General features: G+C 37.4%; 1 protein-coding gene across 5 annotated transcripts in view; it reads left to right on the top strand.

Annotated features, from left to right (window-relative positions):
- ITCH (itchy E3 ubiquitin protein ligase) overlaps positions 1-17,924 on the top strand; it is a 147,522-nt gene that overhangs the window by 110,830 nt on the left and 18,768 nt on the right. For all 5 annotated transcript variants that reach the window (XM_047854672.1, XM_047854674.1, XM_047854675.1 and 2 more), the window contains 5 exons: positions 617-701; positions 5,306-5,434; positions 11,994-12,066; positions 12,950-13,021; positions 17,575-17,663. In XM_047854672.1, coding sequence (XP_047710628.1) covers positions 617-701; positions 5,306-5,434; positions 11,994-12,066; positions 12,950-13,021; positions 17,575-17,663 — 448 coding nt within the window. The remainder of the gene's footprint in view (positions 1-616; positions 702-5,305; positions 5,435-11,993; positions 12,067-12,949; positions 13,022-17,574; positions 17,664-17,924) is intronic.

Genomic DNA, 17,924 nt, shown 5'->3' with positions numbered 1-17,924 from the left:
TCAAATCTTTTAAAGTTGTGATTTAAAAACTACAGGGGCCCCTGGGTGGCTTAGTCAGTTAAGTGTCCATCCAACTTTTGGTTTCAGCTCAGGTCATGATCTCACAGTTTGTGAGTTAGAGCCCTATGTCCAGCTCTGCGCTGAGAGTGTGGAGCCTGCTTGGGATTCTTTCTCTCTGCCCCTTCCCTTCTTTTGTACTTTCTCTCAAAAATAAATAAACATTAAAAATTAAAAAAAAATTTTTTTTTAATGCTTATTTATTTTTGAGAGAGAGAGAGAGAGCATGAGCAGGGGAGGGGCAGAGAGAGAGACACACACACACACACACACACACACACACACACACACACACACAGAATCTGAAGCAGGCTCCAGGCTCTCAGCTGTCATCACAGAATCTGACACAGGGCTTGAACTCACGAGCTGTGAGATCATGACCTGAGCCAGACCTGAGCCTGAAGTCAGACGCTTTACCGACTGAGCCACGCAGGTGCCTCCCCGCCCCCATTTTAACTACAAAATCCATGCAATGACAAATGGGCAAATTCAGCACCTTTTATTTTACTTTGTAGAAGACTATGCCAACTCTAACACTTTGCTTTTTTTTTTTTTTAAGAGAAGAGAACAGACAGCAATGGTAGAGTATATTTTGTCAACCACAACACTCGTATTACACAATGGGAGGACCCCAGAAGTCAAGGGTAAGAAACTTTCAGTTACTAGTATATAGATAACCTCTTAAATATTGTACCCTGTTTCTGACTCAGTTATAAGAAAAATCAAGTTATGTGTTCTTTCCCCAAAGTTCTTAAACATTGCTCACCCATATACTTTAGAAAGAGAAAAAATTATATGATTTCATGTAATGAATGTGGCTTTCTTGAGAGTAGGGGAAAGAGCTCTCTGGTATATATAAATATACTGTGTATCCAAAGATTCTTATTTATAATTAGTAAGACTAGATTACTAATTCTAAAGCAGGGTTTTGCAACCTGGGATCACTGGACAGAATTCAGGGAATATGTGACTTAGGAGGGAATAAATACAGATTCAGTTTTACTAACCTTTACCTGAAATCAAGGGTCTCCTTCTGTTGTGATTGTAAACTGTAACCCTAGTAGAATTAGCAATGCCTAGGATTTTTGCCATCATAGAAATCCTAGGTTTTTAATACCATATTGCAGTTGTTATAGTTATCTCAGAATACTGTTTACATAGATCATTGCAGGAACTTGCTAGTCAATATAGTAATGAAGAGACACATACTATTATTACAAGTTTGTCTTCTGTTATTGAAGTATGGTTGACATAAAATATTCTCTTAGTTTCAGGTGTAGAACATAGTCATTGACATTTATATACATTATGAAATTATTACCACAATAAATCTCGTTATCCTCCTTCACCATACAAAGTTATTACATTACTGACTATATTCCCTTTGCTGTACTTGACATCCCTGTGACTTACTTATTTTATAACTAGAAATTTGTATCTCAAAGATGAATTTCTTTTTAAAGTTTTGGTAACTGTGTATATACTTGCTTTTTTCTTTGTAGCATTATGTAATAGTATACATATTAGTTTGCTAGAGCTGCCTTAACAAAGTACCACAAATTAAGTGGCTTCAACAATAGAAGTTAGTATCATAGTCCAGGAAGCAGGGTGTAGGCAGAGCTTTCCTCCCTCCGAAGGTACTAGAGAAGGATTTGTTCCAGACCCTTCTCCTAGTTTCTGATAGTTTGGTTTGTGGCAGCACAGCTGGAGTTTTCACATAGCATTCTTCAGGTCTGCATGTCTCAGTGTCCAAATTTCCCCTTTTTATAAGGATACCAGCTGTATTGGATAATGGCCCACTGTACTCCAGTATGATTTCATCTTAACTAATTATGTCTGTGATGACCCTGTTTCCAAATAAGGTCACATTCTGAGGTACTGAGGGTTAGTACTTCAATGTAGGAATTTGCAGGTGGACACAGTTCAGCTTATAATAAAATCTAATGTGCATTTATCAGACCACCTGAGGGTTCCACTCTGCAAGGAATGGAGGTTCTATAAATGGAACTTCTATAAAGTCAGAGAGCAGTCTCCACGAGATTGTTCTTACTTCACACCAACTGGGTACGAATTCAGGGGTTCCCACAACCACTTTCAGGTTTGGTAACTCACTTGAGAGACTAGAACTCACTGAAGCTGGTTATACTCACAGGTACATTTATTGCAGGCAAAGGGTACAAATTACGGCCAACAGAAGGAAGAGATAGAAGGGCAGAATGGGAGAGGATTCCAAACACCCAGAATTGATGTGAAACAGTATGCATGGAGTATTGCCAACCAGGGAATCTCCTTAGTCTCTGATATCCAGAGCTTTTATTGGGACTCCCGTCACATACTGCCTGCTGAGCTAACCTTTAGTCTCCAGCCCTTCCCCAGAGTTTGAGCTAATATAGTATCTTCGGTTTCTAGTTACTCCAGAGGTTGGAACTGATATGGGGTGTCCCAAAGCCTCCATCATAAATCACATTGTTGACAGTCTGGTGTTCACAGTTCCCAAGCAAACAAAGATACTCATGACAGGCAGGACATTCCAGAGGCCTGGAGATCACCAGTAGTGGAGCACAGAGGCCAGATCTCTCTTTTGGTCTAATTTATTCTTCACGCATTCTCTTCCTGAAAGTTTTAAGAAAAACTATTTCTGGATACTAACAAATCAACATTTTTTATATTGTTGTGATATTTAACTTAAATATTTCAATTTCCCAAAAAGGAATAATTAAGAATTTCAAAGGTAACATTTTAAATTGCTCTTTAAAATTCTCTCTTGAAGGACAGAATAGACCATGTAACCTTTCTGTAATTTACTACCATATTTTGTTCTTCCTTGGACCTTTAAAGTTTTAGAACTAAAGTGAGAATCATATTTTAATAAATAATACAAATGACCCAGTTCTATCCAGCTTGTTTTGTTTTCAAGACAACTTGTTACTGAGCCTATCTTGCATATATAATTCTAACAAATAAGTGTTACCTTTAAAAAATTCTTGGTAGTCTATTTTATCTGACATTTCTATTCAGTTCTGTGAATAAAGCGAAATGTTCTTAACCCTTTGACATAGTTTACAAAATACTGTTCTAGAGAGTGGTTCTTGGCCTTTGTTTTTCTGAAGTACACTTGATGAAAATGACAATCCTGCAGTAATAGTGGCTCTCTAAAACCAGTCAGCTTAAATACCTCCAACCCCTCCCTTTCTTCCTTTCTGATGAGAAGTTGAACATTTCTAGTTTTTTCTCTCACTAAACCCAACAGATGAGAAAATTGGAGCTATTACATCTAACTAGCAAAAAAGACTGGCTGCCAATAGGACAATACACAAACAACAAAGGAAGTGTTCACTAGTTCCCTACCCATTGTAGTGTAATATTAAAATTTTTTTCAATGTTTTTTTTATTTTAGAGACAGAGCATGAGCAGGAGATGGGCAGAGAGAGAGGGAGACACAGAATCTGAGGCAGGTGCCAGGCTCTCAGCTGTCAGCACAGAGCCCAACGCAGGGCTCAAACCCATGAACCATGAGATCATGACCTGAGCTGAAATTGGATGCTTAACCGACTGAGCCACCCAGGCGCCCCTAGTATAATACTTTAAAATGTAAACATTTCTGGGGTGCCTTGGTGGCTCAATTGGTTGGGTGTATGACTCTTGATTTCGGCTTAGGTCATCATCCTAGGGTCATGGGATCAAGCCCCGCATTGGGCTTCATGCTGAGGGTAGAGCCTCCTTGGGATCTATCTCCCTCTGCCCCTCTCCCCTACTCACGTGCTTGCTCTCTCTAAAAAATAAGAATGTAAAAATTTCTTAGGTTCACTAGTAAGCAGTTTTGAATAGTTATGCTAATGGTTTGATTATTTTAATGTGTAACAAAAATTCACTGTTGCCTTCTAATCTGGTTCCTGTTTTAAAACATGTGGTATTGGGGCGCCTGGGTGACTCAGTCGGTTAAGTGTCCGACTTCGGCTCGGGTCATGATCTCACGGTCCGTGAGTTCGAGCCCCGCGTCGGGCTCTGTGCTGCCAGCTCAGAACCTGGAGCCTGTTTCAGATTCTGTGTCTCCCTCTCTCTCTGATCCTTCCCTGTTCATGCTCTGTCTCTCTCTGTCTCAAAAATAAATAAACATTAAAAAAAAAAAAAAAAAGAAAGAAAGAGAAAGAAAGAAAGAAAGAAAGAAAGAAGAAAAGAAAAGAAAAGAAAAGAAAAGAAAAGAAAAGAAAAGAAAAGAAAAGAAAAGAAAAGATGTGGTATTGCAGGGTGGGAAGTTGTTACCAGACTGAAAAAGTTGATAAATGCTATGCTAGCAGTATGAAGGAAGTACTTTGAGAGACCCAAAGATAATGAGTAGTAAGAGGAATACTCATAGTTAACAATTTGAAGGCTTACTATGTGCCAACATGTTTTACTTGTATTGTCTCATTTATTCCTCTTACAGTCTTATTACACAGACGTTCTTAACAAACTGAAGTTTAGACAGATTAAGCGAAGTCTAATGATAGGTATCAAAGAAGTGGTTAGAAATACTTATAAAGAACAGTTGAGTTGCCTTAACAAAGGGATAATTAAGATATTCTGGACAAGGGGAAAGGCTTCACTTGGAGGTGTGACTGATCATGTCTTATTTAGGGAAATGGTGCGTAGCACTACACTGAAATCACAGGGTTTGTGAAAGGGAGTTGGAGGTAGAATGCAGGGTTAAACCTGAAAGGGAATGTTGAGGGCAGAGTGAGTGCCAGGTGTTGGAGTTCAGGGCTCCTTGCTAGCGGTGAACAATGGATATAACTTTAAGGAGAGAACTAATTTGATCGGATCTCTGTTTTAGTATTCTGTCAGCAATATGAAGTATGTGTAGGACCAAAGTGAGACTAGAGGCAGGAAAACCAGTTTGGTGGCTACTGTGAAAGTTGAGAAGACAGATGAATAATGCCGAGGTAAAGATGTTCTTGGGGATTGAAAACAGTAATGAATATGAGGCTTCAAAAGCAGAATGGGCAGAACTTGGTTACCACAAGATGTTTAGGTGGCTTATTGGAATATAGGCTAATTAGATAGCTGAAAACTGAGTAGTAGTTCCATGAACCCATTAACAGGTTTAACATGCTTGTAGGATATCTAGAGAAGTCTAGTAAACTACGGGGAACACTGGACTAAATGATCTAAATGATGCTCCATTTATGGGTAATTTTTGTTTTGTGTACTTGGGAAACAAACAGCTCTTCAACACTTTTTATTTGTATTTTTTTCCTACGTTTTGTAGTCAATTAAATGAAAAGCCCTTACCTGAAGGCTGGGAAATGAGATTCACAGTAGATGGAATTCCATATTTTGTGGACCACAATAGAAGAACAACCACCTATATTGATCCCCGCACTGGAAAATCTGCTCTGTAAGTTTTCTAAACATCGTAGATTAAAAGTAAAACTGATTACTGAGATTTTGTTATAAAGATTTTAATTAGCAAAGAGTGCAAATCTTACTGTTTCGTGAGTTGGCTTGCCCACAGGCCATTCTCCACTAAATATTTTGTATTTTTATTGTCCTCTTGAATAATTTCTCCTAGAGACCTTTCATATTTGTTATTGGTTCACACAGCACTAAAAAGACTATTTAAAAATTATCAGTACAATACTGCTCACCAATTAATCCCTGATATCTGATGCCTGCTTTCTTTCATTTCCATTACCTCTAACTTAAAAGTTCCTGTTACTTTGTTTTTTTCTTTTCCTTTTTTGAAAAGTAACTTTGTGTTTAGTTCTGCTTAATGTGTTTTGTTTAAGGTATTTTTGTGTGTGTGGCAAAGTACATTCACTTTGTTGCACAACCATCAATACCATCCATCTCGAGAACATTTTTATTACCCCATACTGGAACTCTGTACCCATTAAACCATAACTTTCCCATCTTCTTCGTCCCTCAGCCCCTGATAACTACTGTTATACTTTCTGCCTCTGTGAATTTGACTACTCATATAAGTGGAATCATATGGTATACACGCTTTGTGACTGACTTATTTCACTTAGTATTGTCTCCAGGGTTCATCTGCGTTACAGTTTGTATCAGAATTTCACTACTTTCTAATGCAGAATAATATTTTATTATGTGTGTATACCACATTTTATTTATCCATCTGTTCATGGATTTTTGGGTTGTTTCCATCTTTTGACTAATGTGAGTAAGGCAGCAATGAATGTGAGTGTACAAATAATCTGTTCAGGCTATTGCTTTCACTTCTTTTGTGTATATATCAGAAGTGGAATTACTGGGTCAATGGTAATTCTGGGTTTTTGTTTGTTTGTTTTTGATTTTGGGTTTTTTTTTTTTTCTTTTGAGGCACTTCCAGACTGTTTTCCAAAGTGGGTACACCATTTTGCATTGCCACCAAAAGTGCATACAGGTTCCAGTTTTTCCACATCCACACCAACGGTTGTTACTTTCTGTTTGCTTGATTTTTAAAAATGTCAGCTTCAGGGAATGAAGTAGCTCATGTGCTGATTGACCAAATATTGGTGTATCTTCTTTGAAGAAATGTCTATTCAACTTCTTTGCCCAATTTTTGAAGCCAGTTGTTTGGTTTTTTTATTGTTGAATTTCAGAAGTTCTTTATATTCTGGCTATTAATCCCTTGTCAGATACATCATTTGCAAATATTTTCCCTATTCTGTGCATTCAGTAAAGTGTTAGCTCTTAGATGTAGGTTTTGGGTCCATTTTTAGTTAATTTTTATTCATGGTGTTAGCAAAGGGTCTGACTTCTTTTTTTTAGCAAGTAGATATCCAATTTTCCCAACACCATTTGTTGAAAAGACCATCTTTTTCCCCATTGAATGGTCTTGGCACCCTTGTCAAGAATCTTTTGACCATGTATACACAAAAGTTTATTTCTGGACTTTCTATTCCATTGGTCAGTATGTCTGTCTTTATCCTAGTACCATATTGTTTTGATTACTATAGGTTTTACTAAATTTTGAACTCATCCAAGTTCTTTTTTGATATTGCTTTGGCTTTTCAGGATCCCTTTAGATTTCATATGATTTTAGGATAGATTTTTCTATTGTTGCAAAAAAATGTCACTGTGATTTTGATAGAGATTGCATTGAATTTGTAGTTCTCTTGGGTTTGTTTTGACATCTTAACAGTAGTACATCTTCTAAGCCATGAACATAGGGTATCTTTATATTTATTTGTTTTCTTTAATTTCTTTCACCAATGTTTTTGTAGTTTTCCAGTGTCCAAGTCTTTTACCTCCTAGGTTTAGTTTATTCATGAGTGGGGTTTTTTTTTTATGCTATTTGTAAATGGAATGGTTTTCTTAACTTTCTTTTCAGATTATTGATAGTGTATAGAAATGCAACTGATTTTTGTGTTGTTTTGTATTCTACTTTGCTCAGTGTACCTACTCTAGTAGTTTTTTTTTTGTCTGGAATCTTTAGATTTTCTTAATATAAGATTATACAATCTTCAAACAAAGATAAATTTTACTTCTTCCTTTACAATTTGGATGTCTTTTGTTTCTTTTCCTTGCCTTTCTTCAGGGCAAGAAACTCTGGCTAGAACTTCTAATATTATGTTGAATGGAAGGGAAAGCAGGCATCCTTGCCTTGTTCCTGACCTTTGAGGGAAAGCTTTCATTTGATGTCAGCTGTGGGATTTTCATATATGGCCCTTATATTGAGGTAGTTTCCTTCTAGTCCTAGGAGTATTTTTTACCATAAAAGGATGTTAAATTTTGTCAAATGATTTTTGGAGTTTTTTTGCCTCGAGATGATCATGTGGGTTTTTTTTTTTTTTTGGTGTTTGTTACTAATGTATGCTGTATAGGATTGATTTTTCACATGTTGAACCATCCTTGCATCCCAAGAGCAAATCCCACTTGGTCAAAGAGATTAAAATATTAATCCTTTTAATATACTAGTGAATTCAGTTTGGTAATATTTTGTTGAGGACTCTTACATCAGTGTTTGTAAGAAGTACTGGTCAGTAGTTTTCTTGTAGTGTCTCTGGGCACAGTTAGTCTCTCATTACTTCTTAATTTTATAATTTCTGCTTATTAAAAACCTTCATGTTTAAAGCAAAAACCAGAAATTCAGGCCAATTGGATATTAACAAAATTGAAATTTATTTAGATATGTTAAGTAAATAATAGATACTTTTGTATCATTTATTTTTTGTTTCAGTTAAGTTTGGGTACATACAACAGAAAACCATAAAACCATAGTGTTTTATTTAGGATAGAAATATATTTCTTTCCATCATTAAGCACACTGTTAGTAATCCATGGCTCAATGAAGTCATGAGAAATTAGAAAACATATTGTACTTAATGATAATAAAAACACAACATATCACAATTTATGGGGTTTAAAAAAAATCATCCTCAGGGTGCCTGGGTCGTTTAGTCGGTTAAGCGTCCGACTTCAGCTCAGGTCATGATCTCACACTCCGTGAGTTCGAGCCGTGCATCAGGCTCCGTGCTGACAGCTCAGAGCCTGGAGCCTGCTTCGGATTCTGTGTCTCCCTCTCTCTCTGCCCCTCCCCTGCTCATGCTCTGTCTCTCTCTGTCTCAAAAATAAAAAATAAAAACATTTAAAAAAAAAATCATCCTCAGAGGAAAATATATTGCTTTATATAGGATTAGATTATAAATAAGAAACGTATAAAATCAGTGATCACTGCTTTCACCTTAAGAATCTAGAAAAAAAAGGGGTGCCTGGGTGGCGCAGTCGGTTGGGCGTCCGACTTCAGCCAGGTCACGATCTCGCGGTCCGGGAGTTCGAGCCCCGCGTCAGGCTCTGGGCTGATGGCTCAGAGCCTGGAGCCTGTTTCCGATTCTGTGTCTCCCTCTCTCTCTGCCCCTCCCCGGTTCATGCTCTGTCTCTCTCTGTCCCAAAAATAAATAAACTTTGAAAAAAAAAAAATTAAAAAAAAAAAAAGAATCTAGAAAAAAAAATTAAGCCCCAAATAAGCACAAGAAAGGAAATAAGCATAAAAGCAGATATTAATGAAATGAAAACGAAACAGTAGAGAAGTCAGAGCTACAAGTTGGATCTTGGAGAAGATTAATAATAATCCCAGGATGCCTGCGTGGCTCAGTTGGTTGGGTGTCCAACTCTTGGTTTCTGCTCAGGTCATAATCTCATGGTTCATGAATGTGAGCCACGTGTTCAGGCTCTGTACTGACAGCAGAGAGCCTGCTTGGGACTCTCTCTCCCTCTCTCTCTGCTCCTCCCCTACTTTCTCAAATAAATATATAAACATTAAAAAATAATATCAGTAACCCCTAGTACACCTGAGGATGGAAAAAAAACACAAATTACTAATATGAAAGTGAAAGAAGGACATCACTACCTATCCTACACACATTGAAAGATAACAAAGTGTGTACTTCAACAACTTTATGCCAAGAAATTAAATATTTTAGGTCAAATGGGCAAATTCCTGGAAAGATACAAGTTACCAAAATGAACACAAGAAGAAATAGTAAATCTAAATAACCCTATATCTAGTAAAGAAATTGAATTCATAATTAAACAGTTTCCCACAAAGAAAGGTCTGAGCTAGATGGCTTCCACTGGTAAATTTTATCAAAACTATGAGTAATAAATAATATCAATCCTATTCACATTTTTTTCATAAAATATAAGCGATTGGAACACTTCCCAACTCATTTTATGAGGCTCCTATAAGTCCTGATGGCAAAATCAAACAAGAATAGTATAAAAAAATTACTGGCTAATATTTCTATGAACATAGGTATAAAAATCTTTAACAAAATAATGGCAAATTAAATCCAGCAAACTATAAAAAGGATATTACATTATCATCATATCAAATTTATTCCAGGATAGCAAGATTGATTTAATATACAAAAACCAATCGATATAATTCACTACATAAACATATTAAAGGAGAAAAATCATCATTTCAAGAAAGCACTTGAGAAAATAAAATGCCAGTTTATGATAAACTCTCAGCTGCCTTGGAAACTTTGATACATCATCTCAATGATAAAATACCTCTTAAGAGCAAGAATAAGACAATAGCTACTGTCACTACTTCTTTCACCATTGAATTGGTAGTTCTATGAATTAAGAGAAAGAAATACAAGATAGATTGGGGGCACCTGGATGGCTTAGTCAGTTAAGCATCGGACTTGATTTTGGCTCATTGAGCCTGGTGTCATGCTCTGCACTGAGCGGGGACCCTGCTTGGGATTCTCTCCCTCTCTCTCTCTTCCCCCCACCCCCAAAAATACATAAGTAAACATTTTTTTTAATAATTATTTTTTAAAGTTTATTTATTTATTTTGAGAGAGTGCACACGTGAGCAGGGTTGGGGCAGAGAGAGAGAATCCCAAGCAGGCTCCATACTGTCAGCGCAGAGCCCAGTTGGGGCTCGAACTCATGAACCCTGAGATCATGACATGAGGTGAAATCAAGAGTCGGATGCTTTACCAACTGAGCCACCCAGGCGCCCCATATAAGTAAAATTTTGGGGGGGGGGGGTGCGGCTGGGTGGCTCAGTCATTTGGGTGTCCGACTTTGGCTTAGGTCATGATCTCACAGCTGGTGAGTTCGAGCCCCATGTCGGGCTCTGTGCTGACAGCTCAGAGCCTGGAGCCTGCTTTGGATTCTGTGTCTCCCTCTCTCTCTGCTCCCCCCCCACTCGTGCTCTGTCTCTCTGTCTCTCAAAAATAAGTAAACATTTAAAAAAATTTTTTTTAAATAAGTAAATACATATTTTTTAAAGATAGATAGGGGGCACCTAGGTGGCTCACTCGGTTGAGTGTCCAACTTCAGCTAAGGTCATGATCTCGCAGTTCATGAGTTTGAGCCCACGTCAGGCTCTGTGCTGACAGCTCAGAGCCTGGAGCCTGCTTTGGAATCTATGTCTGCCCCTCCCCCATTCATGCTCTGCCCCTATGTCTCTCAAAAATAAACATTAAAAAACAATTTTTTTAAAGATATATAGATTAGAAAGGAAGAAGTAAAGCTATTTTTTTTTCATAGAGAGCATAACTGTGTACCTAGAAAATCATAAGGAATCTAGAAAAAACTAGTAGAACTAGTAAGTGAATTTAATAGTGTTACTGGATACAAAGTCAATAGACAAAATCAGTTGTATTTTTTTTTTTAAGATTTTATTTTTAGGTAATGTTACACCTAGTGTGGGGATCAAACTCACAACCCCAAGATCAAAAGTCACATGCTCTACCAACTGAGCCATCAGGTGCCCCTAGAATCAAGTATTTCTACATTGAACATTTAGAAAATGAAATTAAAAGAATTCTAGGGCTTGCTTGGAAGCTCCATGGTGTCATTAGTGATCTAGGCTTCTTTCTTTGTGTTCTACCATTCCACACCGTGGGCTCTTTTCTCAAGGTTACCTCATAGTGTGTGATAGCTGCTAAAACTTCAGCTATCATAGTTGCACTGCAGGCTGGAATATGGAGGAAGAACAAACTGGAGCGAGGAAAAAATCCCTTTCCAGCTTTCTTTGCTCTCTGTAAAAGAGCCTTCCTAGAAGTCCTATATAACATTTACAGTTCTTTAGCCATGGTTAAGTCACACAACCATTCTGGGAAATGTGTCTTTATTCTAGGTAGCAGTCTGCCCAGGTAGATACCAGGAGTCTGATTTAAGGACAAAGGAAAGAAGGGATTTGGAGATAGGCGACTTTCCCAGATACAACCTCCTTTACTTAGTCCTGTTGGATTTTTCTCTATATAAAGGAAAATCCCACAACAATGTCTTTAAAAAGATCTGAATTTCTGTCTCTTTCTTAAAACTAGTTCTGGGAATTTTTTTTTTTAAGGTGGTGGTAAGAGTATGCTGTGCTACGTTATTTTTATATTTGACTCAGTACTGAAGGGGTGTGGTATTTTGCTTTCCTTCAATATATCATCTTACAAGCTGCTATATATGTATGTCATATTAACATTCCTCCTCAGAGACAATGGACCACAGATAGCCTACGTACGGGACTTCAAGGCAAAGGTTCAGTATTTCCGGTTCTGGTGTCAGGTTAGTTTCAGAACTTTTCTATACCCCCTTTTCTTTGTTATGTTGCTTACATTACACAGTGATTGTGAAAATAATTAACTCCTAGAAGAATGGGAAAATAGGAAGCATTGGAATCTCTCTTCTCTATTTTTAGGGCAAAGAAATAGATTTATCAGATTATTTGTGGCTTCTGTTGTCCAGAAGAATAAATTTGAAACAGTTTGAGTAAAAAAACTGTTCTCCTTTCAGTATCCATAATTTTCAGATGGCAGCAATCTTCAACCAAATGAGTTAAAACATTTTGTGATTTATAGATTGTAACCATCCCCTTTCATATTTAACATTTGATATAAATGATTTTGATATATATGATTAAGAGGGGAGAAGACTTTGTTTTTTTGTTTTTTAAATTTTAATTTTTTTAATTTATATCCAAATTAGCATATAGTGCAACAATGATTTCATTACATTCTATTTCGTTACATTCTATTTTTCCTGGGTATGGTCAATTATTTCTGATATATAAATAAATACTTGCTGAATTAATGATTTCTTTATGGGATCTTAAAATGTACTAGTCAAAGTGTTACTATAATGAATATTTATAAACTTCAAACTTGTAATTAACAGGGGCCATACAAGCAAGAATAATCTAAATTAGCTTTTTGAAAATATTTATTTGACCCATTAAGCACTGCATCTGAGATCTTTTATTTCTTACTTATTAAATGATCTTAATTAGCATGAATGCTCACAAATGCATGGTTAAACATTATTGAAATAAATTCATATTCATAGTCTACTTTTTTCTGTAAACAAAGGTAAATAGTAAAACTTTACCCTTTTAGTTTTTTGATAGACCATTTTAAGGTGAGAGTTGACTTAAGTCATTCTTATGTTTCAGCAACTGGCAATGCCACAGCACATAAAGATTACAGTGACAAGAAAAACATTGTTTGAAGATTCCTTTCAGCAGGTACTGTTTTTTTGTTTGTTCATTTTTAAATTGTTTAATGTTTATTTTTGAGAGAGACAGAGAGAAAGTGCAATCAGGGGAGGGACAGAGAGAGGGGGAGACACAGAATCCGAAGCAGGCTCCAGGCTCTGAGCTGTCAGCACAGATGTCGGGCTTGAACTCATAACCCATGAGATCATGACCTGAGTCAAAGTCGGTCGCTTAACCAACTGAGCCACCCAGGTGCCCCTAGAAGGTACTGGTTTTTATCCACTCGAGGGTTTGCCCCATGGCTGCCAGCCCAGAGCCACTTTTGGTTCCAAATCTAAATAGTTTGAACTTTTTGAATTGGAGTCCTTAAATTAAGTATTGCCAGCTGCATTAGTACTTAAGATTTAGGAACATGTAGACAGATCTGTATGTGTATATGTCCTGTACTTTTGAAATGTCAGAGTAATTTCTTTTTTTTTTTTTAACATTTATTTTTTTTTTAATTTTTTTTTTTTTTAACATTTATTTATTTTTGAGACAGAGAGAGACAGAGCATGAACGGGGGAGGGGCAGAGAGAGAGAGAGACACAGAATCGGAAACAGGCTCCAGGCTCTGAGCCATCAGCCCAGAGCCTGATGCGGGGCTCGAACTCACGGACCGCGAGATCGTGACCTGAGCTGAAGTCGGACGCTCAACCGACTGAGCCACCCAGGCGCCCCATAACATTTATTTATTTTTGAGAGACAGAGTGAGACAAAGCGTGAGCAGGGGAGGGGCAGAGAGAGAAGGAGACACAGAATCTAAAGCAGGCTCCAGGCTCTGAGCAAGCAGTCAGCACAGAGCCTGACACGGGGCTCGAACCCACAAACTGTGAGATCATGACCTGAGCTGAAGTCGGACGCTCAACCGACTGAGCCACCCAGGCACCCCAAAATTTAATGTTTATTTATTTTTGAGAGAGAGAGAGCAGGGGAGGGGCAGAGAGAGAAGGAGACATAGAATCCGAAGCAGGCTCCAGGCTCTGAGCTGTCAGCACAGAGCCCAGGTGGGGTTTGAACTCATGAACCATGAGATCATGACCTGAGTCAAAGTTCAATGCTTAACCACTGAGCCACCCAGGCGCCCCCGAAATGTCAGAATAATTTCAAGCGATGAGTTTCAGGTCTTTAAGCTATGTGTTTGGTTTGAAATAGATATTTGAGTAAGAAAATAGGCTTTTGGTAGACAAAAAGTCTGGAAATATCCATATGAACATTATTGGATGGGTAGAAAGGAAGAGGGGAGAAGACTTTGTTTTTTTGTTTTTTTAATTTTAATTTTTTTAATTTATATCCAAATTAGTTAGCATATAGTGCAACAATGATTTCAGGAGTAGATTCCTTAATTCCCCTTACCCATTTAGCCCCTCCTCCCTCCTACAAACCCTCTAGTAACCCTCTGTTTGTTCTCCATATTTAAGAGTTTCTTATGTTTTTGTCCCCTTCCCCGTTTTTATATTATTTTTGCTTCCCTTCCTTATGTTCATCTGTTTTGTATATTTTTACAATACGCATTTGTTATTCATAATTAAAAATCATTTTTTATGTAGGAAAGAAATTGGCCTTTGGTTACAATACCAAAATAAAAAGTATTTTTTCAGAAGTAGTCAACAAATTTTTTTATTGCCCTCAGAACCCAAGTTGATTTACTCTTACCTTTATTTTGCAACTTAACACCAAATGCAAATAAATGTTAAGTGATTTGGTTGTAAGGAAGATTAAAATGACCAATGAAAAACTGTCTTAAAACACAAACATCTACTTAGTCCTAATTTTATAGCCAGATATGGATGTGATTTTTTTTAATGTTTATTTATTTATTTTGAGAGGAGAGAGAGCAAGCTAGTGAGCACAAGTGGGGGAGGGGCAGAGAGAAAGGGAGAGAGAGATTTCCAAGCAGGCTCCATGCTGTCAGTACAGAACACAACACAGGGCTCAAACTCACAGACCACGAGTTCATGACCTGAGCCGAAATCCAGAGTCAAGTGCTTAACTGACTGAGCCACCCAGGCACTCCTGGACATAATTTTTTATTATCAAGCCCATGTGATAATTGTGGCAGTTACAGCTTCAAAATGAATGCAGAGGGAAAAGAGATTATCTGAGATGGTTGACAGATTGGCTGAGATACCTGGCTACTTGGTTTCAGAAACAGTAATGTACATTTCCTAATGGAACCTCAATAATTAACATTGAAGGGTAAAGCCAATTGGCATCCTCCTAAGTGGGAGCAGATAACTTTTTAGCAGCAGAGCTTGACTAAGAGCATTTCGAGAATTTTGAATGATTCTCTTGATCTGATGTAGGTTTCCAAGGCCATTCCCCACCCTAGTCATTACCTACTTCTGATTTTCATATTCATAACAACTGTGTAGTCAATCTCTGGTGGGCTGGTTTCTTGGAACATAACTTACTATTGTAGTGTTAAAAAGATGCAAAACGTCTTTAAATGTTTTAAATGATTAAATGTCCCTTAATTTTTTGACTTTTGAAACCTAAAGACTATTGCAGAATGACAGACCAGGTGGTACTAAACAGTTGTTTAAAATTGTCACTATAGGAACACCTGAATGGCTCAGTCAGTTAAGCATCCAACTTTTGATTTCGGTTCAGGTCAGGATCTCATGGTACATGTGTTCAGGCTCCACACAGAGCTCTGCACTGGCAGCATGGAGCCTGTTTAGGATCTCTCTCCCTCTCTATCTGCCCCTCCGCTGCTCATGTTCTCTCTGTCTCTCAAAATAAATAAACACTTAAAAATAAAATAAAATTGTCACCCTAGATTTGACATCCATCAAATAAATGTCAAATATTTGAGAAAAATTTGATTGCTTTGGAAGAAAGACAAATCTGATAGCAAAATTAGCATCAAATGTTCTTTCTAAGTGGTAAAGTTGTTTTGCAGTAGTGTTTTTGCTCATGGGGGAAAATTTTTTTATTTAAAAAATTTTTTTAATATTAGTCATTTATTAAAGGTTACTACTTAAAAGTAGTTTTTCCAGGGAACAGCAAGTCTTCAGGTATCAGACACAGGACAAAAAGAACAACCAGAATTTCCAGGGGAACAGTCTCAGATTTGGGGGAATAACAAGAGAAATCAGTAACAGCCATAGGTTTGGGGGAGCAGCCACAGGGACAAGGAATAGCCCAAGGGAGCAAGAAACAAACAAACCAATAAAAAGAAATGTTTTAACCTTTAATATCTTTCATTTGCAGTGCTATATAGCGAATATACTATTTGTAGAATATTTGTCATAAGCATTGAATTTTTTTGCTACATCAGGGATTTTTTTTTTTTTTTTTTAGTGGGATATGAATTCATGTAACTAATGTATATGTTTTGTGGGAACTGAGCCCTGGCTGGCATAAGCAGGTTACTTACTGAGCCTCTCTGGATATTTAAATGTAAGAGTTCATTCTACTTTCATAAAATAGAGACATTAAATCCTCTTTTTGTCCAGGTCCGGTTACTTTTATTCTTTTTTTTTTTTTTAATTTTTTTTTTTCAACGTTTATTTATTTTTGGGACAGAGAGAGACAGAGCATGAGCGGGGGAGGGGCAGAGAGAGAGGGAGACACAGAATCGGAAACAGGCTCCAGGCTCTGAGCCATCAGCCCAGAGCCCGACGCGGGGCTCGAACTCACGGACTGCAAGATCGTGACCTGGCTGAAGTCGGGCACTCAACCGACTGCGCCACCCAGGCGCCCCCCGGTTACTTTTATTCTAAGAGTAATACTTACAATGTTCTGTTGGCCCAATTTTAGTCAAGTAATTACATAGTTTTATAAAGAAAAAACCCAAATGATCTATCTATTCATTATAGTTCAGTAATGGTGCTGCCCTTCAAATATGAAGATGATCTTATTAACCACTATAGTAAGACACAGAATTTGAGTATTTTTCCAGGTATTTATAAGTTTCCATTTCCAAAGTTAACTATATTCTTTCTTCAGCCACTGGTTTTCATTTCCAGGTTAGCCAGTTGCTAGCATGTGTACCTTTTAGCTATAAAACAAACCCAAACTTAACCAAACCAAGTGGTTTTTCCCACTCAAATGACCTAACAAAGGACCATGCCCATGGTTACTCTGCTCTAAGCAAGTGACAGAAGCAACTTTGTAAGTCAAAAGTAAGATTTTTTAGGGGAGCCTGGGTGGCTCAGTCGGTTAAGCATCTGACTTTGGCCCAGGTCATGATCTTGCAGTCCGTGGGTTCGAGCCCCACATCGGGCTCTGTGCTGACAACTCAGAGCCTGGAGCCTGCTTCAGATTTTGTGTCTCCCTCTTTCTTTGTCCCTCCCCCACTTACCTGTGCGTTCACGCTCTGTATCTATAAAGTATATTAAAGTATAGAGGTGTATAATACATAAAACATAAAACTTTAATGTATTTTCTGTATATGTGGTATTGACTAGATCACAAACATCCTTCTATGTCGTGGGGAATTTAAGTTACCTATAATGAAGAACATTTCAAACCTGGAAGTGGTGGAATGGTGTGTCAACAACTGCTTTTACCAATTCTTTTACTTTATTGTTTTGTAGATAATGAGCTTCAATCCCCAAGATCTGCGAAGACGTTTGTGGGTGATTTTTCCAGGAGAAGAAGGTTTAGATTATGGAGGTGTAGCAAGGTAGTGATAATATGAATACTCAGAACTTAGTTCCTTTCTTCCAAAGGTATCATTACACTTTGCTTGCAAGTATTTTCTCAATCTTATATTTCAGGAAAACGAAATGTAGCAAATTATTGTACCTTTATTATGCTGTAGCTATAGAATTTCAGCAAATGCTAATTCAGCACTTTCTAAGGTGCTGCAAGTTGATTTCCCCCACATCATTCATTTTAATCCTCAGGATAACCCTGTGAGATAGAATTTTACAAGTAATAATGA

Source organism: Prionailurus viverrinus, chromosome A3, assembly GCF_022837055.1.
Source record: "Prionailurus viverrinus isolate Anna chromosome A3, UM_Priviv_1.0, whole genome shotgun sequence".
Lineage (NCBI taxonomy): Eukaryota > Metazoa > Chordata > Mammalia > Carnivora > Felidae > Prionailurus > Prionailurus viverrinus.
Note: the sequence above shows the minus strand (reverse complement) of the source record. Positions and strands in the feature narration are given on the sequence as shown.